Source organism: Lasioglossum baleicum, unplaced genomic scaffold, assembly GCF_051020765.1.
Source record: "Lasioglossum baleicum unplaced genomic scaffold, iyLasBale1 scaffold0021, whole genome shotgun sequence".
NCBI classification, from domain to species: Eukaryota; Metazoa; Arthropoda; class Insecta; order Hymenoptera; family Halictidae; genus Lasioglossum; species Lasioglossum baleicum.
In genome coordinates this window covers 1,669,944-1,696,571 of record NW_027469081.1, presented here as the reverse complement: position 1 = coordinate 1,696,571, position 26,628 = coordinate 1,669,944, and the positions used below count along the sequence as shown (strand labels likewise).

Here is a 26,628-nt window from a genome sequence, read left to right as displayed (position 1 = left end):
GGGATCAGCCCTTCCGAGGAAATAGAACATTTTTGGGACACCCTGTATAGATCGCTAAATTATCAATACTTATGACAACAGATTCGCGTCTGTCTCTATTATCTATAACAGGCCTGGCCAACCCAAATGGTTTCACGGGCCACTTTGATGACGTGTAACGTTACAGCGGACCGCACTTTAGGTAAACATGCTTTTAAAAACTGTAACACGAATACAAAATGAATAAAACTTTATTGTTATACGTCGCACTTGCGCGTTATAACAATGACTCACGCAATTTTTCCTTTATTTCATATCTTTTGTATACATACAACGAGAAACAAAAGTTTCAACAGAAATATAAAATTGCCCGGCGGGCCGCGTGTTGGCCAGGCCTGATCTATAATATTAAAGGGGGCTCTGGAGGAACAAATTGGACAAAACTGAAGAATTTGTTGAAACCAGATTGTATCGTTTGCGACAGTTCGGACGTACGAAACAACAATTCGGTAAACGGGCAACATCAGCTCGATACACATTCATGAAAATGCTTACGTTAACCGGATGAACGTTCATTGAACACACATTCTTCTGGCATCTCAACAATAGCATTGTGTACGTAATATCGAATAGCTTGTACGTACATACGGCCTAAGGTAGCAATTTTAAACACAGCGGATGTTGCCCATCATTTTATGAGAAACAGCAGAGTTTCTTGATTTCGCTCCGATTTACTTTGTTCACGAGTTATAATGTGTCGCGGTATTTCCAATGCAGAACATCCTCGAACAAATTGAAACGAAGACGAATTGTTCGCATTCAACTGCTGACTTATCGTTGCGTTATATTTCTCAGTGAACATTCGTGTCACATTCTAATTTGTACACTCAATTGTGTTAGGATCACACTTTTTTGCGAGGACCTCGAACCACTTCGAACGTACATTTTCTATATTTGAGCACGTTCGAAGAAAGATATCAACGATGCAAAACTTTATGCATGTATGAAAATTTGTAAAACATTCTAAAATCCCAGACTCGGTAGAATTTTGTTTAATTTTATTTCTCTTTTTACTCGGACAACTATTTCCTCCGATTGCTTTGATAATTTTGTTCGCTTTTCCAAAAATATCACGGAACCGCCATGAATATTTTCTAGACTCTATCACATCGATTTACGCTATAAAAATAAAAATTTATGCGACAGATTTGAGGTCTGTAATGTTTAAAAATTATGTTATTTGAAGCATTGTTTAACGTTTTTCGTACGCAAGCTACTCCAAAGTTATATTACAATTACTCTAATCACGAATTAACGAAAACCTATCGAGCACTAAAAGCGATTACAATTTTTTAGCTTAAAAAAATGACAAAGTTCTATTTATTTAGACTTTGTGCAATTTTCAACACAATATGTGTTTGGATAAAGAAATTTATCGAACCAATTTCCATGTAAGCAACTTCATAGTCTCAATAATTGTAAAATGAAAAATATAAAACCGGTCATTTGACCGGCAGTTTTAGTTTTAGGTTTAGTGTTGAACTAAACCTTCTACTTTCCGAGATATTAGCGAAAATAGGTTCCTCACCTCCAACTTTCAGGGCTATTTTCACGAATGTCAGCAGTTAAAAAGAATTACGAGTAAAATATCTTTCAACAAACTATATCCTGCATAAATTTCATTGAAATCGGCGTGTTACACTTGTGAAATGCCCCTTGTCAGTTTCACGAAGCAACACACACACCAGTTATTTTCAATGCTCGGTAGGTTCAGTGTGAATTTCCGGACAAATTGCTTGAAATTTGTCTGGGAATGTCTAAATACGCTGAAACGTTCGCGGTCTATTAACGAAAACATCTCTGATAGGTATTCCGAAAACAATAAAAGATTAGGAACGAAGTAGGTTATAAGTAGCACGTGTCCTCTTGACACTCGCAGTTGCGTTAGCCCCCGGTAACAGTCTGGGTTCGATCCCTTGTGCAGAGATTCTCAACCCGTGGAACCGTGCTAGACTTCCGGGCTTTAATCGGGATCAATTGACCCTTCAGACGCCACGCGATTTTCAGTCTCGCCCGAGACACTATGAAACGCAGCAATTAGAAGACACGAAAATCGTGAGAAATTCTACACAAACAAGTATACAAAAACTACGGTAGGAGAGTTACGGTGCAGAATTTTTGACCATGTCGAATCGCAATGGCGAACGAATTTGAAACTTTAACCGCTTGCACTGCGATTTATTTTGCAGTTGCACCGATAAGGATTTTTCTTTGTTATTCATAATTTCTTGGAAGAAAAAGAAAATTTATCGTGTGCTTATAAATATATAAGCTTATATAAAGAACAGCTTATATAAAGACTGCGGATCTTTATGCAATATAAAGATGTTTTGCATAATATTCTTTCTGGAATAATTTTAACACGTTGATAATAGAATAGTATATTATTCTTCAATTATATCTTAATTTCTCTCGCATTTTAAATTGCACCAGCCCAGTTTTATTATGTAGATTATAAAATCCACAGTTCATTAATCACAATTAGGGATTGCAATACCGGTGTATTTCGTGCTATTTTGCAATTTCGTGAAACCGGTATTTGCTAAGGTAAAATACCGGTATTTTCGGTATTAGCTATAAATAATAAATATTTTTTTGGGGAATCTACTCTTATTTGAAATACGTTCGCCGTTGAAATCTGGATTTAGAAAAACTTCTGGTTTTGATTTCGAAGAGAGTGACAATGAAGAAAATAATAATACAATTGTTCAAACTGCCTCATTTGAATATGACGAAGATAATAGTAACGAGGACGAAATATTAACTTACCAAGGATTGCTTCCTATAATTAAGAAAATTCGAAAAGTTGTTAAAATATTTAAACGTTCCCCTACTAAAAATGCCGTTTTACAAAAAGATATACTTACTGAAATAAAAAAAGAACTTAAGCTAATATTAGATTCTAAAACACGCTGGAACAGTTTGTTATTAATGATGGAACGATCTTTGAAATTAAAAAATCCAATTCAGGAAGCATTAATTGACTTAAATTTACAAATTAATTTTTCCGTTAGTGAATTCGATTTAATATCAAAAACTGTATCAGCTCTGCTTCCAATAAAGCTGGCTGTGGAAGCATCATGTCGGAAGGATTCCAACTTATTAACAGCGAATGCAGCAGTAAATTTTATGTTGCAATCACTTAAAGATCAGGACACGCCACTGTCTGAGGAATTATACAGTGCATTGAAAATTCGTATACAGGAAAGGGGCATAGTGAACTAGAAAATATTTCAAGGTATTTACATAATTATAACGATTTTAAAAAAGAAAACGGAAAGGAAGAAAAGAAGCTAACAAGGTCAAATTTAATTAAGTTCGTCGTCAATTTCCATAGAAACATTTATGAAAACCAAACACAAACCTATCCAGAAGAATTCGTTGAAGATGATGTTGATGTTAACATCGAAAAAGAATTGTCTCCCGAGAAGAAATTACAATTAGCTATAAATAAAAAAATTGCCACGAACAATAATACAAAAAATAGATTTATCCGAAACCGTCAGACGAGAGACGGAGTTGTTAGAAGATGAAGGACATCGAGGCAAATATTTAGAGAAAGTATAATCGCTCATTATTAATAGTACCACGAACCAGCGTGGATGCGGAAAGAGCATTTTCGACTGCAGATAATTTGTGCAGAAAAATACGTTCAAGGCTTAATAACAGTTCAATAGATGCATTATGTTTTTTACGATCACATTTCAAAAGTATGAAGTCAATAAATTAGTTAATGTTTTTTTCTATTAAACAACTGTGTTTTTGTACCTTCATGAAAATTCCTAATACCGGTATTGTATTTTTAGTCCGCCATTGCAATCCCTAAGCGCACATATTACGATAAGAACCGCGCAGAGTCTAAATGAATTAAATCTTGTCGTTTTTATAAGGCAACATGTCCTTGTTACTTTTATAGCATGGTACGTTTAGTGTTAAATAGTACCTTTGAAATATCTACAGTGACTCCCATTAATATTCGGACGCTCTAAAAAACGCGATAATCTTTTTAATATTGGTCTATACGATTCAAACTTTTTTCGGAAGCTAGAGCACTTAGTTCACTACAGGATGTGAAAAGAAATTTTTTCGAAAATTGCAATTGGTCGGAATTGTAGAGAAAATACTAAAAGATCCATTTCACAACTTTTTTATGTGGGCCTATATTGAAAATTTTAAAAAATACGTTTTGTAGATCTGTTTCAATTAAACATATCCTGAAAATTTCGAGCTACAAGCGTTTAAAGATGGTAAAAATGGCAGATTTTCACGATTTTCGGCCTATAACAGCAGTAAATCGAAGAATTCTTACATCTTTCAATGACTGTCATTTTTCCCCGCATCAACCGATTTCGATGAAACTTTCACAATGCATATAACCCACGCAGATCTACAGAACATATTTTTCAAAATTTCAATATAGGCCCGCATAAAAAAGTTGTAAAATGCAACATTTAGTATTTCCTCTACAAAATTCCGGTCAAATGCAATTTTTGAAAAAATTTCTTTTCACATCCTGTAGTAAACTAATTGTTCTAGCTTTCCAAAAAAGTTCGAATCGCATAGTGCAATATTTGAAAAGTTACGGTGTTTTTAAGAGTGTCCGAATATTAGTGGGAGTCACTGTATTTCGCCAAATATTACCCGCCCCTGATCTGTGACTAGGGAACCATGCGAAGAGCCCGTTGGTATATCACTTCGGCGCAAGGTGCGAGAGCAACTTATGTCGGTTGGACAGAGAAGCCCTTATTGCATAACAAACAGCTATAAATAAATGTCGCGACGATGTCTGATTTGTCGGGCAAGGGTGATGACTGCTCGAAGCCATTCGAGAAATCCTAAGGCGGTGTACATTGTACGAACGTTCTCCAGGGGCAGTTTTAATGAATCGTTGTATATGGGTGAAAGTCAGTCTATATCAGGAAACATGAATGAAGCGGAATGCGTGCTGGTTATCGCACGGCTTGTGTTAGTCTTCGTGACCTCGTTGCGTGGATACTCAATCACATGCACCATCGTGCATACGTGCTTCGTGTATACCCGTGGTTAAACCACTTTTCCGTGGACCCAGGCTTCTTAGGTGTCAAGGCTCGATAAACCCTAGCCGACCGCAGCCTGGGTCCGCGCAGACCCAACCAGACGATATCGATCACGCGACCACTCGAAAACGGTCTGGTAGGACAAGCATGGGTAAAATGGCTACTCTCCGCGATAATTTCCATTGTTTTTTCCATGCTAAACAATGTTCTTTGCCTGAAACACTATTCCCGAAAATTTCAAACCTCCATCCCATCGTTTTTGGATAATAAGAGGCCGAGAAGCCTTACCTTTTATTTGATCAGTTATCACTAGACTGCGGATCTTTATGCAAAATAAAAAATGTTTGCATTGATTGCAAGACACAGGAGTCAAATTAATATTTCTGTCTTCTTTTAATTATGTTATTATGGTGAAACTAATGCACTGCTGGCCTTGAATCTTTTTAATATTCCCTCTGTTTTAAATTGTACGCAACGCAGTCTAGTAATAATATAGTACAGTGAAAACTTTTATAAAAATTTACATTTTTGGGGGACCGATGATAAGATGAAAATATGAAGTATTGAAATTACTTCATGTTTCAGTATGCCTTATATATTTATATTTGGAATAAATTGTTTTAATATCATATGACAAATTGATTTAATATCATTTCAATGTGTTCTTTGAACGTAGTTATAGCTAAATTGCGGATTTTATAATATAACATTGGGTATATGCTATTTAAAACAACAGATAAATTAATATCGATGTATTATTTTCAACTTATTAAAACCATCAAAGCAAGAAAGACATTTCTATTGTGCTCGCAGTAATGGACATTGTTTAACATTCCATATGAAAATCGTGACTTAAACCAATATTTCATGTGAAAAAAACACAAGATTCATTTTCTTTCGAGTTTCCAAGGTTTCATATGCCATTTTGTATTTTTCACACGAATAAAAAACTATCTAGTGGGTCGTGGTATGAAATCATTGACTATAATGATTTATGCTGCGATGAGCCACAACTAAATCGTTAAAATTAGAGCATAAAGTTCCTCGATTATCAAATATTAAACAGGGAAACGTGACTGCATTCATATTAGACAAAAACACGGAGAGGGTTAATAGACTGGAAATAATATAGTCCAGTCAACGAAAAGTTGTAGAGGGAAATGGAAGGAACACAATTTTTAACTTTGGATCTTTTTTTGGACTAGTTAGGAAACAAACATACTAAAAGTCCCCACTCCTTGGCGGTGAGCGGGGGCGAAGGGGGGCATGTAGAATGTAGAAGGTCCCCTTTTCCGATTTTCCGCTTATATCTCGCAAACTATGCGTCCTAGCGATAAAACCGTTCTATACAAAATTAAAGTTGATAAAATGTGCCACAAGATTGATTCGATTCAGTTTTTCGCTATTTCGCATAGTTTTCGAGATATCGTTAGCTAGTCAAATAAGGCAAAAATTTCTTTTTCACAATTAGTGAACTTTGAGCGCGGATATCTAGGATACTATGCGAGATAGCGAAAAACTGAATCCAATCAATTTTGTGGCGCATTCTGTCAGCTTTAATTTTGCATAGAATGATCTTATCGCTAGGACGCATTGTTTCCGAGATATCCGCGCTCAAAGTTCACTAATTCTGCTGAAGAGTTAGCTAGTCAAATAAGGCTCTTCTTTTTCACAATTAGTGAACTTTGAGCGCGGATATCTAGGATACTATGCGAGATAGAGAAAAACTGAATGGAATCAATCTTGTGGAACATTTTATCAGCTTTAATTTTGTATGGAATGGTCTTATCGCTAGGACACATAGTTTCCGAGATATAAGCTAAAAACCGAAAAAGGGGACCTTCTACGTACCTCCCTGCACTTCGCTCACCTCCTAGGAGTAGGGACTTTTAGTATGTTTACCTCCTAACTAGTCCAAACAAAGTCCCAAAGTTAAAAATTGTGTTCCTTCCATTTCCCTCTACACCCCCCTTATGAGCATTCATTCACTGGACTAATATATTAATTGCACCAATAATGATTTTTCAACTCTTTTTCTTTCAATTGATTTCAAGAACTCTTTTCGTCATACGTGCATAAAATCCGAAGTCCAGTAATCACAAAGCACTCTTATAGGTGTAAAACGCGCAGCATGACTTAATATTGTCCTTTTACAATTTAAATCGCGTAAGACCCAAATTGATCAGTTAACCCCTTAAGAGGAGGGAGCGAGTATAATCGCCGCAACAAGCTGCACCGAGCGGAATGGATGCATCCGCCTTCGCGGCTAATCTGTATTTCAATAATGAATTATGATTATTATCGGTCATTCTTAAGTAATCTGGTATTTTAAAGAACCAGAAGAATCGTAAACACCTATGCTGTAACACTAATTGTGTGTGTGTACCACTGGTCAAATCGCCGGTTTCACATTTTTCGACAAAACAAACAAACTCTTCAATTTCCAAGAATTTTGGTACCGAAATTTTCATGAACATAATACTCCTGAAAAGATGCAGTGGTTTTTCTAGAAAATTATCATCGACTCTAACCGATCATTGAGTTACAGTTACTATTATCTGTTTCTTTGTGACGAGATTCCTGCGCATGGATAAAAATCGAAATTTTACCGTTTGATCTTCGGCAACGTGATTTCGCTAGAGGATAAAAGGCTTACCAAATTCTTTGTAGGTTGCACGTATCCGCATCGATATTCGAGAGCATATGGTTGAATAGAAAAATTTATTGTCGAAAATAATTGTCTATACTTAGCGTAATTGACGATTATACGACCGATAAGGTTCGAATAAAATACATAAATAGAAACAAAGAAGAAGATGAACGAAATTGTTCGTTCTTCATTGTTGCGTGTTGATGGTGGATGATTAGGGTTTAATGGTTAAACGACATGGCAATCAAACTGATAAAAATGTAGGACATGAATGAAATTATTCAAATTCAAACTGCGTTTGACCGCAGGAAAACTTTTCATGTTCTGCATAGAACATAAATAAATACCCATTTACTCGAATATTTATTTTATGCATAATAAAAATGTATTGTTATAATTCTTTTCGATTACTCATCGGTCTCTTGTGCATAATGAAAGAATTAAGTATACTTCTTACAAGGGAAGGACCTGTTCGACTTTGATTTCGATAATCTTCTGTGAGACGATGGTATATGGATCCCTAATGATGCCTGCAAAATATTAGTTGTAGTTACTCGATAGTTTTAAAGATATAAACAAAATGGAACTTGGAAAACTTGAGCTGCAAATCATGGTATGTATATCAACAAGGAATGAAAGTTTAATTGTTTATATCTTTAAAACTATTGAGTAACTACACCTAATATTTTGCAGACATAATTAGGGATCCATATACCATCGTCTCGCAAAAAATTATTAAAATCGAAGTCGGACGTTGTTGTCGAGCTTCTCGTGATAATTACTAATTCTGTGATGTTTAATTTTCAGTAGGCGGGAGGGCGGGAACGGGCGGAGGCGGTGGAGGCGGGGGTGGCGCACCCCTTTATGGTCGTCTGGTAGCAGAGGAACCCCTGCCCCCCTCAGTATGTGGGGGTGCTGGTGTCGGTGGCGGAACCGGTGGGGTTCCCCAAGAAACTCCTGCGGATATTCACGCCATGCAAGCTAGGATACCCCCTAGGTTTCGTGATCCAGCCACCGCACCCCTTAGGAAACTCAGTGTCGATCTCATCAAAACTTACAAGCACATCAATGAGGTAAACAATGCTTTTCCATTTACGAACATTCCATTCCCATACGCACACAGTCGCAGACAGAAGAAAGTTTAAACAGTGATGTGTGTGTGTGTGTGTACGATGGATTGAATTTTCGCAAACTGAATTTTTATTTTAAAGCCGTAATGAATTTCTTTATAAATGTCTTCATCTTACAAAGTAAGATTTTGATCAATTTTGATATTTAAATATTTGGTTAGTTTCATTACTATGCAGAACATCGGAGGTACCGTGCGATTATGTTCATGATCCAACTCAACATATTAAAACAGAAAATAGCTTTCTATTTCACTTTGGTTTGTTGCAATTCAGATAGAAAATTTTTATTTTCCATGAAGATCCGCAGTCTAGCGATTACTGTCCGTGCAGAACACGGGCTGTTGGACAGTAAATGCGACTTTACCGTATCATTGAAATTATAAAAATTCATTTATGAAAAATAGTGGAACGAAGTTCCTTGACCAAGCATTTATATACTGAAAATTAAGAACAATCTCGATAAACTAATTGGGGTTTGCCATTTTTATAACGTAACATTTACTAGATACTGTTAATGCTTGGTAGGTTTAGCGTTAAACAGTGGCGCACCCAGGATGTAATCTTGGGGGGGGGGGGCCGAGTTGAACCCAGCCCTAGGTTTTGCGTGATGACCTTTTTTTTAAGCCAAAATATCTATCATCGGTACCCAGGGCTATTCCGCGAGTCCGCGATTTTAATTTTGGAAGCTGAACATTTTTTTCTTGGTGGGGGACTTGGCCCCCTGGCTCCCCCCCTGGGTGCGCCACTGGCGTTAAATATAACTTACACATTGTCCATCGTGTTGAAATGTTTTTTGTATTGGGTCATCCCATAGGAGAGCCGCGTTTTCCAGTGCGTATAGTTCCACTGCTCGTAATTATTTCAACGGTTTCACACATGCGAAAAGCAAAACGTATCACTTGCAGAATATAAAATGATCTCGCGTGGCGCTTTATAAACCGAATTACGATTGACGCGGCAATGCTCACTACCACCACCGATGACACGTGTTTCCTCAAGCTATTTCGTTTCTATACCGAAAACAAAACATGATTTTTAAGCTCTTCCGCCGTCTTTCGTAACAGCACAGCTTGCCTCAATTCCACGGTATTTATTTTTATTGTACATATTATTCTTTCTATTTTAACACTAAATTTGCGGGACACTTCGAAACGACAGGTTCCACATTTATTAATTTACAACTATTATTATTACAATAATTTACGATACATTCACTCTTTAGTCCATATATATATTTATTATGGAAGTCTGACTGAATATATTCTTGTTAATTTATTATATATAAATTTGTTCAAGAAAGTTTATAGAATAACTTTATGTGAAATACTGCTCCACGATTATTGCCGTTGAATTATGCCGTTCTGTTATTATTATAAAGAATTCTTTATGCGAACAGGCGCATAACAGATTTACATCGGATGATAATACACAAGTTGACTTTAATATTTCGATCAACTATAATACTAACTTGTAAATTTGTTCAAGAAAGTTTATAGAATAACTTTATGTGAAATACTGCTCCACGATTATTGCCGTTGAATTATACCGTTCTGTTATTATTATAAAGAATTCTTTATGCGAACAGGCGCATAACAGATTTACATCGGATGAAAATACACAAGTTGACTTTAATATTTCGATCAACTATAATACTAACTTGTAAATTTGTTCAAGAAAGTTTATAGAATAACTTTATGTGAAATACTGCTCCACGATTATTGCCGTTGAATTATACCGTTCTGTTATTATTATAAAGAATTCTTTATGCGAACAGGCGCATAACAGATTTACATCGGATGAAAATACACAAGTTGACTTTAATATTTCGATCAACTATAATACTAACTTGTAAATTTGTTCATGAAAGTTTATAGAATAACTTTATGTGAAATACTGCTCCACGATTATTGCCGTTGAATTATACCGTTCTGTTATTATTATAAAGAATTCTTTATGCGAACAGGCGCATAACAGATTTACATCGGATGATAATACACAAGTTGACTTTAATATTTCGATCAACTGTAATACTAACTTGTAAATTTGTTCAAGAAAGTTTATAGAATAACTTTACGTGAAATACTGCTCCACAACTATTGCCGTTGAATTATACCGTTCTGTTATTATTATAAAGAATTCTTTATGCGAACAGGCGCATAACAGATTTACATCGGATGATAATACACAAGTTGACTTTAATATTTCGATCAACTATAATACTAACTTGTAAATTTGTTCAAGAATGTTTATAGAATAACTTTACGTGAAATACTGCTCCACGATTATTGCCGTTGAATTATACCGTTCTGTTATTATTATAAAGAATTCTTTATGCGAACAGGCGCATAACAGATTTACATCGGATGATAATACACAAGTTGACTTCAATATTTCGACTAACTATAATACTAACTTGTAAATTTGTTCATGGAACTCTCGGAGTCTTTTGACGTAAGATTGATAATGGTTCACGATAGCTATTTATTTACACACGCGTTATCCTAATTTACATGTACCGTTCTCTTATTACTTTCACGAAACACACACTCACGTTAAACGGTTTTAATAACTGTCATATTCGATCTACACTCGCGAACTTCGGATATACATTGTCTGAACGTTCCTATTTACGGTGGTACATAAGATAAACGTCCCTATTCGCGACCATGTTCCACCGATTCGTTCTCCGTTCAGGGTAGTAAAAACTATAAATAAACACGTGAGGTTGAAGAATGTTAGTTTTTAATCACTTGTCACTGGTTAGCCGTTATATTGGGTAGCACGTGTAAGTACTGTGAAAATTTTAAACACTATGCCTCTTGACAGAAAAGATTAACACGAAGGGAATGTTTAAATTGTAACAATATAGATTCTTAAATGTATACTGTGTCACATTGATTAAATCGATGATTCCAATGCCAATTAAGTAGAAAAAGAATAGTATCGTTCATCTGGTTTAAAAAGATCACGTGATTTTCATTGTTAATTCGTCATTAACATTTACATAATATTTTGCGATACTTATTCTACAACAATCACATTCTTCTCGGTTAATAAGTATCTTTAAATTATTTGCTTGTGCCGAAACATATTGCAAGACACAATATTGTTTGAAACGAAATAATTAATGTGTAAAATACATAGTAGAGCAGATACATTTATAGACAAATGATTTTACATTTGTGTAAATACATAGTGAAGTGTTAAAACGCAGGTTGTCCCAAAAATGCTGTATTTCGTTGAAGAGAGTGATTCCTAAAATTTTTTTTAAGGAGTTATTTACAGAAAACACGGACCAATCACAGCGCTGCTGCTGATCATAATATATTATTGCAACATAACTTATAATTAGACTGCGGATCTTTATGCAACATAAAAAATGTTTGCATTGATTGCAAGAGCCAAATAAAAATTTCACTCTTCTTTTAATTATCTTATTAAGGTAAAACTGATACACTGGTGGCGTTAAGTCTTTTTAATACCTCCACTGTTTCAAATTGTATGCGCCCATTTTTAAAAATAAAATCCGCAGTCTACTTGTAATACTTATTTTTGTATCATAAGAATTTTACTAAAACGTGTTTATAACAAAGCATTTAATCCGTCTGAAAAAAAACAACAGGTTTACAGTTTGCATAAATTGTTTTTATGCAATATAAAAATTGCTCGTGTTAATTCTATCACCCAGAGGCTGCCTAGACATTTATTTCTCTTGTGAACATTGTGATCAGATGAATGTGATGTAACAAGATTTTTAAATTCTTTAAATGTTTTTTATAATTCGCATTCAACACACAAATTCTTTGTCTAGTGGTGAATCGTACTATTTTATCTTACTTTAATACCTCTTCGGATTACAAATTTTTTAATGTTTTCGGCGCAACGGTTCGATCGTTTATTACGAATTACAGAGCAAAAATTACAACAATTAATTTCCAAAATTACAACAACATATTTAATTTACAGACGCGATTCAAATAAATCTTGAAAAAGATCCAGACTGGGATCGAAACGTTGATTTTGTTTGACAATTAGCAAAGTTGCTTTATAATTCGTAATAAACGATCGAACCGTTTTGCGCCGAAAACATTTAAAAATTTATTATCAGCAAATACGATCGATAGAAGAAATATATTTACCTCTTCAGATTATTTGAAGAAGCCGGAAGATGACATTGAATTGGCAATTACGCGTTTTTCCGTCAAATTTGTCGATCTTGAAACAATCGACAAATAACGACATTAAACATGCAAGAATACTAAAACAAAAATTTGAAATTCAAGCTGAACCCGCGGCGAAGACAATCGCAGGGAAAGTATTAAAAAGAATTTCCGACGCGTTAAATTCAAACAACTGCTTTTGTCTCGAGTTCCTTCATTAATAAAAGCAGGAATTAAAGTTGCGCGCGACAGGCGGCGTGTTTTGCAGTTTCTTGAAACGATAAAGGCTCGGTTGTAGGTATCAGAAGTATTTAAAGAAGTGTATGATTAAACGTATGATCGAAATGTTCGATTCTCTGTCGCATATTTAGTATAATAATTCGCGAGTTACATCACTGTTCCCTTAATCACGCCTCTACTCTTTCTGTCTCGTTCTTCGCTATCTGTTACCCGATGCCCACCTCTTCCTATTCTTTGTTTCGTTTACGTCCGTGACTCCTTCAACTACATACCTACCTACTTATTCGTTCACTTTCCTTTCCCTCCTAGCCGTTCTGTCATTCAAGCATAAAGTTATAATTAGACGGTGGATGTTTATGCAAATCAGCATTTTTATAGACAAATTCCAAGAGAGCTGAATCGAATTTAATCCACGGTAGTAATGGGTTTCACCGACAATAGCTATTGTAAAAATCTATTCTATTCTATTCAACCTTGAACTTTGCTGGTTTCTTTCTTTTTCTAATTTTAATCTATGCAAACATTCTAGTCATAAATAATGAGTTTGCGGTGAAGGTCAACACCGTAAGATTTTCAATAATTATCTTCACTCTTTTTCGAAACGTAGCTTCGCATGTATATGTGTCGATTGAGTATAAGACACTGCAAAATGTAATTAAATTTATTTTTACTGAATTGACAAACTATTAAATGATTGGTTAAAGATTTGGTTAAAGATTCGTTAAATTAAAATTAAAAAATGGTTAAATTTTCTACAATTAGAAAAAGAATGGTGGCTGTATGTATAATTGATTAATAAAGTTGTATTCTTGAAAATTTTATTTTCAAATCGGGCACGAACTTGTGCAATCATTTAATATAAATAAAAGAAAACAATTCTTCCATTTTTACGCATAAACAGAGTGAATATTATTATCTTTGTTGTTTTGAATGATGTACAAAAGCAGAATGCAACATGCCTACAACCACTTCGAAGGATTAGAACGATGACGCAACAACAGCATTCCCTAGTATTAAATTGTGTAGTGTAAGCTGCTCCTATGTAATCCTTTATCGATTCTAATATATTTCCGAAATATATCCTGCAAAAACGACAGTAATTTTGAGCAATAGAAATTCAGATTTACGATATACAATAATTCTATTTTTTTTTTTAACTTTCTATTATATGTTCCGTAAGATTTGCTATGTTTCCATAAGGAATTTGCTACACAATAGTAACTGTGGCGCAAATAGAAATTCGCTGGACCTAATTTTCGAGGGATAAAAGTCGGTCATCCAAAACCGGTTCGCGGTGGGTGTTTTGGAACCATTTACAAGTGCAAACTTGAACGATGAATAAAATTTCGAAAAAGTGACACGAAGATCCTAGCAAATAGATCTCGAAAATTTTCACTTCAAAAGTCAGTGATAAATGCTTCTTCCGATTATGCTGATAGTAATAGTCTTCGGGGCTGCGCGAATGTGTTAAAAACTTGAATTACACAATTATCAAACATACACACACGTGGAACCATTAATAGTGATGTGTAAAACAAAGATTCGAATAGTAGAGATTATTGTTAATAATAAGGTTTAGGAAATACAGGAATTTTTCGTCACTTGATGCTTTTAATTTTTATAAATGAAAAACTGAGTTTATATGTACAACGAGAACTCTTTTAACCAAATAATGCTGCTTTGAATGTGTAGTTTCTTCTATTTTTGCTAATTTGCATTCATAATTTACAGGTTTACTACGCTAAGAAGAAGAGAAGGGCGCAACAGATGCAAGGAGAAGATGGTTCCCATAAAAAGGAAAGAAAATTGTACAACGATGGCTGGGATGATGATAATCATGATTATATTATCAAAAATGGGGAAAAGTTCCTCGATCGCTATGAGATCGATTCGTTAATAGGTAAAATTATCATTTAGATTTATTATTAACGCTTTTTACAATACTGAACTATTGTTTTCATGAACTTGCAAATTTTTAATACGTTATAAGAATAAAGAATTAATTAATTTAACTTTTTCTATTCGTGCATAGAAGTTTATCCTGTTTTAAATTTAGTAAAGTCGATTAACTATACTGTAAACAACGAAATAAACATCATCACTAAAAAGTGATTGCTTCTGCATAAAAAAATAAGGATAGTACTGATTAAAATATCTTTTGTGGCATATAAAATATCTTATTTCGTGAAAATAAATTTTGATAATGGTATCATTGCTTTGCAGTAAGTGGTTCCACGATAAAGAACAAAGTTAATGAAATATTAGTAATAGTAGAACATTAGTGAACTTTTAAACCGTCTCAAATAATTCCTAATCACTTCGTTTTATTAAGAGTATGTGATAGTCTTTTTTATGTTTCACAACATCAGTCTCTATGAATATAATATTGTCGTCACTAATACATGTAGTTTAACTGCAAATTTACATTTGTATTTATACAAAAAATTGTTTCATCTGTAAGAATTAGAATGATATCATCTAGCCATTCTGTTGTTCTATATCTTACAGATGGAAAAATAATAGATATGCATAAAGTCTGTAGTCTTAATTATCGAAACATCAAATTATCAATGTTTCTTTATAACTTTCAGGTAAAGGCAGTTTCGGCCAAGTAGTAAAAGCGTTTGATCACGAAGAACAAACGCAAGTGGCAATAAAAATTATCAAGAATAAAAAACCTTTTCTAAATCAAGCGCAAATCGAAGTGAGGCTATTGGAAATGATGAACAGGGCGGATACCGAGAATAAATATTATATAGGTCTGTGCCTGTGACGAAATATCGCCAGTCGACATTTGTCATCTACATACAGTCAGCGGCAATAATAAGTGGACACCCTTAAAAATCGCATAACTTTTTAGAAATTGGTCCAAAGGACTTGAATCTTTTTAAGATGTTAGACCGGCTAGTTCGCTAGAGAATAAGTAAATAAAAATTTATTACGATTGCAATTGATAGGAATTATGTCAACTTTTTTATCTGGGCCTGTAACGATAATTTAAAAAATGCGTTTTATAGATCTCGGTAATTTATATGCATACTGAAAATTTCATCGAAATCGGCCAACATTGCAATGAGCTACATACGTTCAAAGATGAGAGCTTAAGGGTGAAAGTCGCAGATTTTCAGCCTTGCCAGAGCATTTCACCCTTACGTGATCATCTTTGAACGTATGTAGCTCATTGCAATGTTGACCGGATTCGATGAAATTTTCAGTATGCATATAAGTTACCGAAATCTATAAAACGCATTTTTTAAATTATCGTTACAGGCCCAGATAAAAAAGTTGATAGAACATCATTTTTTAAAATTTTGTATAGTTCCTACCAATTGCAATTGTAATAAATTTTTGTTTACTTATTCTCTAGCAAACTAGCCGGTCTAACATCTTAAAAAAATTCAAGTCCTTTGGACCAATTTCTAAAAAGTTATGCGATTTTTAAGGGTGTCCACTTATTATTGCCGCTGACTGTACATGTTTATATCTTCGACGATAATATATTATGAAAAATATTTCACTTACAGTTAAGCTGAAAAGGCATTTTATGTGGCGGAATCACTTATGTCTGGTATTCGAACTGTTATCGTATAATCTATATGATCTACTTAGAAATACGAATTTTCGAGGAGTGTCGTTGAACTTGACGAGAAAGTTTGCACAGCAACTGTGTACTGCCCTTTTGTTCCTGTCTACACCGGAATTGAACATCATTCACTGTGATCTGAAACCCGAAAACATACTTTTGTGCAATCCCAAACGAAGTGCGATAAAAATAGTGGACTTCGGTAGTTCGTGTCAGCTTGGACAAAGAGTGAGTGTCTGATGCGATTACCAGCAGTGTCTTGACGTCCACAAATTAATGCTTGGTGTTTTCTCCATTTTTAGATATACCAGTATATTCAATCCAGGTTTTACCGATCTCCTGAAGTCTTGTTAGGAATACCTTACGACCTTGCGATAGACATGTGGAGTCTAGGCTGTATTTTAGTTGAAATGCATACAGGAGAACCTCTGTTCAGTGGGGCCAATGAGGTAATCAAAATTATACATATGTATATATGTTTCGTGATTTCTTCTCGTTCAGTGAGACATCCTCGAATGAATCAGTTCATTCTAGAACCCTGTAGCATTTAGAAATATCCATTCCAAACACATAAACTAGAAGAAAAGTCATTTATCGAGAAAAGTTTTCTACAAAATTCGTTCATTTATATATGTGCAACTTGGCAAAACGTAAATAATGTATCCTTAGTGGTACTTAAGATATCATATAGAAAAAGAAGGACAATATCACTCTAAAAGTACATAGAAACAGTTTGTTTAAGTATTTTGATTATATTGATAATATTCATCACACATATCTGAATATACACGAATCGGCTCAGTTACTTGATAATTTCGAATAAAAATAAAATAGATCTAATATGTAACAATGTCAAAAATAGGACAAAATGTGAGAAACAAAACATTTTTCATTTGAACTTCTTACTGTTTTCTTTTTCTGAATTTGGTGGACAAGTTATATCTACATTTTAAAAACACACATCTTTTTATGATCATTTTTAATTCACTTTGCGTTTGTTACTAGTACTGGCTTATTTAATTAATTAATTCCTCCCGCGATCATTGCTGGACGTTTTTGGAACATTTTTGAGCCTGATAATTCCCAGTATGATATACGATACTTCAGACCATCAACTAGAACAATAAAAAGAGAAGTCTAGCCTAATGACATACATTTTTTAACAGTGCTTATTGTACGATAGAAGGAAAAATATGTTAGCACGCATATAACACTTCTTTTAAATTTTCGTTATTGGCCCAGCTAAAAAAGTAGTAAAAATCAATTTTTACTATTTTTTTCGCAATTTCGACCATATGCATTTTTTCAAAATATTGTTTAGACGTCATTTACTAAACTAATTCTCTTCTAGCCTTACAGAGAAATTGAAGTCGTTTGGTCCTTTCATACAAAAGTTATTCTGTTATAAGTTATTCTATTTAAAGTGTGTTGAATCAGTTATGCTCGTTAGTGTACATACACGTAAGGTTCAATAATTAACTGATTACATTTACGATTTTCCAGGTCGATCAAATGAATAAAATCGTAGAAGTACTAGGAATGCCACCAAAACATATATTGGACCAAGCGCACAAAGCGCGGAAATACTTTGACAAAGTCCCCACGGATGGCTCGTATGTGCTGAAAAAATCTAAGGACGGTAAAAAGTACAAACCTCCTGGCACGAGGCGCTTACACGATATCTTAGGCGTTGAAAGCGGAGGCCCTGGGGGTAGAAGGATAGGTGAACCTGGTCATTCAATTTCTGATTACCTCAAATTCAAAGACTTGATTCTGCGGATGCTGGACTTCGATCCGAAAACAAGGGTGACGCCGTATTACGCACTTCAGCACAATTTCTTTAAGCGAACAGCCGACGAGGGGACCAACACAAATATTGCTGCTGCCAACAGTGCTAACACGAGCCCGGCAGTGGTATCGATGAGCCAGGATCACGGTAAGTTGGCTACACACCTTCTAATATACAGAAGCTTTCAATTTTCTTGTACTTAATGGATATCAATTTACATGCGTGACAGATTTACCGATAGTCCTTATTTATCATTAACATGTTTAATGTATATTAAGATCACACTGCTTACAATAATAGCATTCTTAAACATTCATTCTCGTCACAGTTTAAGCTGTACTGTACTTCCTTAAATTTCATTCATAGAAAGGACAGTAAAATTATGTGTGACAATCAACAGAAATGTTAAATAATCATTTTCATGTAGGTTTCACGATGAAGGACGTGTGTAAATTTTCACAACTACACGATTAAACATTGGAAATAATAAAGGGTCTTTGTGCACTATTTATCTCGTGCACTACTTCTTTCATATCATTTTTTGCTCTTAAATTGATAACTCTATGGTTTCATATTCGCAACGAATCAGAAACATAGAAAAGTTTGTCTAGCAAATATTCTAAATAGGGCGAAATCAAAAGTTAAGAAAATATTGTTGATCGTCTGTTACCTCTCTAATCAAGTACTTCTTACATAGTTCGTTAAAATCTTCAGATCAGAACGTAAATGATTGTTGCAGAGATTTCTCGGAAAACAGAATTATCAGATCGAATGAGCTGCGACTCAACATTTTAAGGAACTACTCCATAGCATTGAAGATTTAGGCAGGCTTTAATTTGTGCAGAAAATAAGAAACTTCCTCGTATTATTTACTATCTTTTACGAAAAAATTCTAGAAACAAATACTCGACCAAATTGGCTTATTAGTTGCATTCGCAAAACGAACATGTTCGTATTTTCGATGATGCGATAGGACTATGTTGCTGAGATAGTATTACATTTTGCAAAACTGTTTAACAATGAATGATTTTAGTAATGTCTCTATAAGGTATATCCCTTAACTGATATCTTTTATTTTCTGCGCAAACTAAACAATACTTGTTGTTGCCCGTAGATATGATGGGGGGACAGTACGTGGCTCGATGACTGTCGTATCCGCGGGGCGGCGACGACCTGTCCTAGGCCCCAACCCTAATCTTACTTACTAACATAAGTAAGTTCTGTCTAACAAACAATCCTACAAGCTAAAAAAACTAACAATGTCCCTGATAATCATATCCTGGCCTCGGATGTAATATGCGAAACCTTGCTTGCTTGACCAAATATCAAACATCGCACTTTTAACTCTCTGAAACGAGACACGGATTCACATTGATTGCCCGTGCCTCCAGACTTCCGTACCAATATTCTTCTACCAATTAATACATCTGTAATGAGATTACCTCTACCTTAGTTACCTAAGAATGTTTTTGTCGATATGACGTGCCTACATTAGAACTTAAAAATAGTAAACATCAAATATCGTTGCTGGAATATGTTCTTTCCAATGTGCGGACCCGCCCCCGTTCATTTACAAAGAGTATGAAATATGTGTATGCATTGTAGTCAACGCGGTGCGTATGTTTTCTATTTCTACAACCCATGTAACATTTCTTTCGCTCGATTTCAAAAGGCATATCTCAGCTAACAGTATTTGAATGATATATCTGTGTTAATTAAGTTTTTATTCTGTAGAGCGATTACTTCGTTGTCTTGTACTTTATTTCGTGCATGCCTTAACTGCTTGCATATAGCACGTTTAGGAGTGCGTCTTCGTCGAATATGCGAGACATTAGATTTGGCAGTTACAGTGAGGAATTCTTGTGCGACACACAAGATTTTCGTCAATCCATACGGTGCACATCCATTCCTCCAGGTTCCATTTTACTCGAATAATTTCGTTCTATTTTCTACCATTTTTAAGGGTAAAGTAATGGAATACAAGATATAGGATGTATAAAATGTTTATCGAAATACATAAGAGTTCTGTACGCATATAGATATTCTTATAAACATCGAGTTCTACGTGCACCAGACTTAGAGGAAGATATTTTCTAGTAGAAATCTAGGTGTTTGTATTAGTAGGATACTGGTATACCAAATTTTTTCTTCGCCTCGATAAACACCGCATAGTTTTGTTGAGATACTTAATATTTTATCGTAGCGTGACGAAACTAACCTTGAAGTATCTACAGATTCTCCGAGAGAAAATGTTCTGATCGAAAAGTTTATCGTTCAAATGTGTTGTTCCTTAGTTTATAAAACACAAAATCCTCCTCTATAATTCGTTTATTTAAATATATAACTGAACCGTTAGTTTCAATGAAATCCTCTTTCTTCGCGATAGTAGGTATTTAATTTATATTTTGTTAAGAAATTTGATTAGAACTTTCAGTAATAATAGATATATTATATCGACAGTTAGAAATAAAATTACGAGAACACCTCGACTGTTAGAGGACCAGAGATTTAATTTTGCAGTTCTTCTTAAGATTAATGTCTTACTTTTTATTTATCTTTATATTTTACGTACTTGCAAATAAATTTTATAATTCAGTTTACAAAATGATTCAGTCTCTTTTAAATAAAAAGATGTATAAGCTTAAAACTAAAGCATAAACAGTATGGACAGAACCAAGTGGATATAATCTTCCAAATAATGTTTACGTTTGTAGATGTTATAATATTACAAACATCCACGTAGATGTATGCATTAGAATCTCAAACTTGCTTTCAACTTTTTCAACAGTTCAATATTTATAAAGGAAGATTCAAATTCTTGATTCCTAAAGAAAATGTGGGAGAACGTTTACAACATTCAACTGTGCTGTAGTAAAAATTTTTGATAGTACGGAGATATATAGGATTGTGAATCGTGAAACAATTGAGAAATTTCTTAATAAAAAATAGTTGTCTCGGATGAATTATTATACAAAGAAGAAGATGAAATTAAAAGATTTGAAAAAAGTCTAATAAATAGCATAGACAGAAGTTTATGCGTATTATTAAAAATGATGGAAGTTCTATTATGATATAAAGGCGTATTTCTCGGTTTAGAATGAATAAATTTAGCACATCTGTCAAAAGACAAATCGTTTAGTGTCAAATACTTGTACACATTTATCAGTAATAATTAAGGCTAAACGAGAAATTACAAAATATAGAAAGTATACAAAAGGAGTAAAATTAGAAAAGAATGAAGTTGTCAACTGAATTTTGTCTACACAGTTTCTGCGTATTTAGTGTTGAATTACTCATTAATAGAATTTATATTACTCTTTCAAATTACTTGTGATTTATTCTAAAAATACATAAACTATGACCAAAAGAAAAAAGTCGAGAATTAATTAGGAGCAATCACAGGACTACAATCTTTCTATCTAAAGTGGAAAGATCTCAGTTTTGTCTGAAATTGTACAATGACTCCAGTCGTTAGAAAAGATGCATGGTAAAATGGAATATTATCTATTAAAAATGTACAGTTTACTTAAAAAACTTGATTCATTTAAAATATGATAGTAAACACTCTCAATAGGTCTACTAAATTCAAATCTTACATTTAACCCGAACAATCGATGTGCCATTTTCTTCCACATAATAAATAGTATATTTTTCAATATGTTCAACGTGTAATATTGCAATATATTTATAATCGGAAGAAAGTAGTAGACTACGCGTATATTATAGAAATTTTCATACACAGAGCAAGATTTATAAAAAAGAATTCATAACAGTCACTGTGCACAGTACTCGAAATCATGTATTAAATAGGTTCACCTACGATATAAGTTAACCTAACCTAACAATTTCTCTACTTAAATCTAAATTGAATGATTCGTTAGACGACCTCGAAGTAGGAGGGGAAAGACAAACGAGACAGTGAAATATTAAGTTCAGTGCCTGGAATGTATCCCTGTAGTACTTTTCTTGGAATTATTTTTTTTTTATGTGTTTTGACTCTCCTATAGTGATGTTTTTTTATTATAAGAGCTAGTAATTCATTGGATGATCTTTGGATTAGCGTGAAGACGCGTACCGATCGTTCGCTTTGTGATCTAAGGTTGTTTTCTCTTGATGTCCCAGGACTGGTAACCACGTCAGGACAGGGAAGCAACAGTGGCAATCCGATGCAAGGATCAAGTCTCCCTGGTGGCTATCAACCGATGGAGTGCGAATCATCGCCACGGCATATGGCCAATCGACGCGTGGTAGCGACAAGTTATCCGTCAACCTCGGCCACTGGGGTCTCTGCATCCGGGCCAATGTCCATGCAATCTGTAGACAGCTCCCTGATACAAAGCTCTCTTGGATCGTATAATAGCCTAATTCTCCCTGGAATACCCCATCTGCCTGCGATGATGACTTCGCCGATGATTCAGCAGCAGAATTTCTACAATTACGGCTATCCGACGACTGATGCGCACGGGATAGTCAGGCAACCGTCGACAGTCTCAACCGGGAAACAGAGAGATCCGGAAAGGGAAGACAGTCCTATGGTTGGAGTATGCGTCCAGCAGAGTCCAGTAGCTATTCACTGAACGAAAAGAGCGAATGAAAAAAACCACGACGACGGTTGATGATTATATACTGTCGCCGAGATCGCGGTACCGTCGAAATATGTTAGGTGATTATACATACTGTATATATATATACACACATATATATATATATATATATATATATATATATATATATATATATATATATATACAATGTACACGACGATATCGCAAAGAACTTATCGAATTGTTTGTGAAGGCAAAACAAAAAGAAAAGAGAGGGAGAAGGAAAAAGCGGAGGGCAATGAGAACGGGCAGTAGGAACTTGAAGGTCTCCTTCCCCGTTGCGTTGCTTTGCATTTCGTCGTTAAATGTCGGCTACGAGAGAGGTATCCCGATGTTAGTAAATACGAGCGTGCGATGCTGCCGTTGCAAAAGTGTCAAAAATGAAAGAGAAACAAAAAAACGAAAACAGAAAGAAACGAAGCTGTCGACATTGGTCAAATTATACTCTATTTCGATTCGAAAATGGGACAAACATAAAAGGCAGGGTTTAACGAGATAACTCATCGTGCGGGAAGCTCTTCGCTCCTTCGTTCATGAAAATAAAAAAGAGCTTCTAAGAAACATAATACGAGCCGGCTTCTAAGGAAATAAAGACCGTGAAAGATCGATTCGAAGAAGTATTACGAAGGAATGCAAAGGAAAACACGAGGGAAGTCCTCCTCCTTTTCGTTTGTTTTTCTTTCCCTTCTTAGTCTTCTGTTTGTCTATCTTAAGAAGCCGACTGGTCTTACATTGGGCACGGATACACCGCGTCCGGCACAGAAGCTTATGAATACTTTGCTTGTGAGCACGGACGGACAAACATGGTCTAGTGAGGATGAACCCAGCTGGCCTCTCGGGTCCTGCCCGATTCTACGAACACTCCATAAAAATGCTTTAGTCGCGTGCAGAAACGTCGTTAACAAAAAAAAAAAGAAATTTTGGCACCCAAAACTGTGTGGCCTAGAGAGCGAAAACGTGATAATTACTATTATAAAGATGCATAAAAAAAAAGGAAACAGGAGGAGAAAAGTAAGAATTATCAGTGTAAGCATATACTCCAATAGAGTTTTATACACAATGTCACGAATGTAAACGGTTTAGCAAGTAATTGCTAGCAAAAAAGTCGCGTCGAATGCTAGTTATTTGTACAATATACATAGATAATTGATAAGAGTGCAGCTTTAGGATCTAGTTTTTAAGTGTGAGAAGAGGACACTGACATTGTACACTCGACTCTTTTATTTACTTTGATGAATAGAGAAGAGGATGTTGCGAACGTCAGTTTGTTGCTGATATATAAAAGGAACTTTAAACAAACGAGGTTTGCATGAATTCAGACAACAATACATATTTATACAGAAGAAGGAAAAAAAATACACAATAATAAGAAAGTTAAAAAAAGCAGTATACATGTAAGATCGATCAAGAATGATATAATCATACAAAAACCTAGATACTTTATAATAAACGATACGCGCGTACTCATATGCATATGTTTCCAATGGCGATCGTAATTGGTTTTTGCCGTTTCACTTCGATAATTATAGCGTTTATTTATATTATATTGTTATACCTTCGGCGTAGGTTCTCGTAATCGTTTTCTGGCATTCGTGTACTTCCTTTTTTTCTGTTCAATTTTGATTAACTAAACTAACAAAAATCACTTTACCGAGTTCTTTTTCATATTTTTTCTGTCTTCTGTTCGTTCAGCTACGAAGTACTAAAAAAGTAACGTGGTTACAGACACACACACACATATGATGCCAGATTGCGAAACATTAAATACAAATAAATTGTGTCAATAGCGATAAGATAATATATATATAAAAAAAAAATTAAAAACGACACGACGGTCGATCTAAATTTTTCGATACTTATTAACAAACATACACTGCAACCAATAACAGTCCTTGAGATATTTTGCATGTTTTACTCTCTCTCTCTTCTTTTTTTTTTGTTTTTGCTCTGCGACGCATGTACTAAAACAGGTTAAACTTTTAAACATGATTTTATTAGATTTTATTGACGGTTTTGTATTATTTTATATGAAACGAATTATATTACAATTATAGATCCAAACGATACTTAAACGTTTTATTGTGTACAGTATGTATGTCAGCTTCCCGTCGGCTTACTGCAAGCATGTGACGCATATGTTTTTAACATTGATTGAAATTTTTAATACAGTACTTTTTAATGGTATCGATTGTGGACTCTCGTTCTATTCGAATTGTTACGATTTATTATGCCGAATGTCGTCAACTTGAAAATGTACGGCACCATTCAGGACGATTTTTGCGCATAAGGAGTCCCGAATTTGTAATTTTATGTTTCTTTTTTTGTGAGTTGATAGCGAATTATTTCACGGAGAATGGACTTCTTAGAATATTGCATTTCTTTTCGTTTTTTCTTCTTTCTTTTGGTGTATTCGCCGATAGAATTAACGACTCGCGAAACGATATTCGTTCGAATTCTTACTGGACGTTCTCGAGAACGATACACTTGCGTTATTAGAGTAATTTCTCTTCGTCTTGATGTATGACGATCATTACAAATATGATACTTTGAAACATTATAAAGAAGCACAACGAGTTTGTGTTCAAGCTGAAATAAATGAAAAATGACAGACGCAATGTTGTGTACACTCGATCTAAAGTCACAAATCACAAGCGATCAGGAGAAGCTGTTCAAATTCTATGTTAACATGGAAGATTTTATATCGACGACATCTCTCTCGGCAGAAACGGAGAGAGAGTGTAGTATGACTTTAGAGACGTATGATTTTCCAAGACATAAATAAAATACACGAAAACCAAAAGGAAACATAGATTGTTTGTCGGATTCGGACGGTATGCTTCCGCGAACGGTTCCGACATTTCGATAATCTTGTTGAACGGCAAAAATCAGTACGCTCTATAAACGTAGACGAAGTGTGTGAAAACTCACACATGCCCTCTTCCAAATTCACATAACTACGCGTTGCGCTCATTGGTCCGTTCGCGGCATCGGGATTTCGCTTCTCTCTTCGTTTTTTTTTACTTGTGTATTTTGGTACGAGGAACTTCGCTTTTTGATAAAGAATTCGCAGAACAAGGAGACCGAGCGTGAGAGAACGTTGTCTAAGTCTTTCTTCTTCGGCGAAAGAGGCTGGAGAAAGATTGTAGAAGATCTATGGGCGCAACGCAGCCTTTTCCAATGCATCATCGAAGCATTTTCTCATCTGAAGATTGTTGATTTTTAACGATAATATGATTATGCTTACGTTGTTCACGCGCAGCGAAACCATTGATTGTATCGCGTAGTTTCGAAACGTATGTAATACAATCCGCCGCCTCTTTACAAAGGTGAAAACGACGGTCGTCACGCGAGACTTGAATTCGAAGGAAATTTCATTTTGGGGATATACTGGCAGAGC

At 34.8% G+C, this 26,628-nt stretch overlaps 1 protein-coding gene across 6 annotated transcripts in view; it reads left to right on the top strand.

Moving 5' to 3' along the window:
- Positions 1-24,515, top strand: part of Mnb (minibrain) — a 52,536-nt gene extending 28,021 nt beyond the window's left edge. For 5 of the 6 annotated variants that reach the window (XM_076445037.1, XM_076445040.1, XM_076445039.1 and 2 more), the window contains 7 exons: positions 8,533-8,798; positions 14,987-15,155; positions 15,847-16,014; positions 16,780-17,066; positions 17,141-17,287; positions 18,342-18,774; positions 22,750-23,352. In XM_076445037.1, the coding sequence (XP_076301152.1) occupies positions 8,533-8,798; positions 14,987-15,155; positions 15,847-16,014; positions 16,780-17,066; positions 17,141-17,287; positions 18,342-18,774; positions 22,750-23,204 (1,925 nt within the window). In that variant the 3' untranslated portion in view covers positions 23,205-23,352. Of the gene's footprint in view, positions 1-8,532; positions 8,799-14,986; positions 15,156-15,846; positions 16,015-16,779; positions 17,067-17,140; positions 17,288-18,341; positions 18,775-22,749; positions 23,353-23,424 lie in introns of those variants that run through there. The other variant, XR_013011250.1, reaches the window with a different exon arrangement.
- Positions 24,516-26,628: the final 2,113 nt, after the last annotated feature.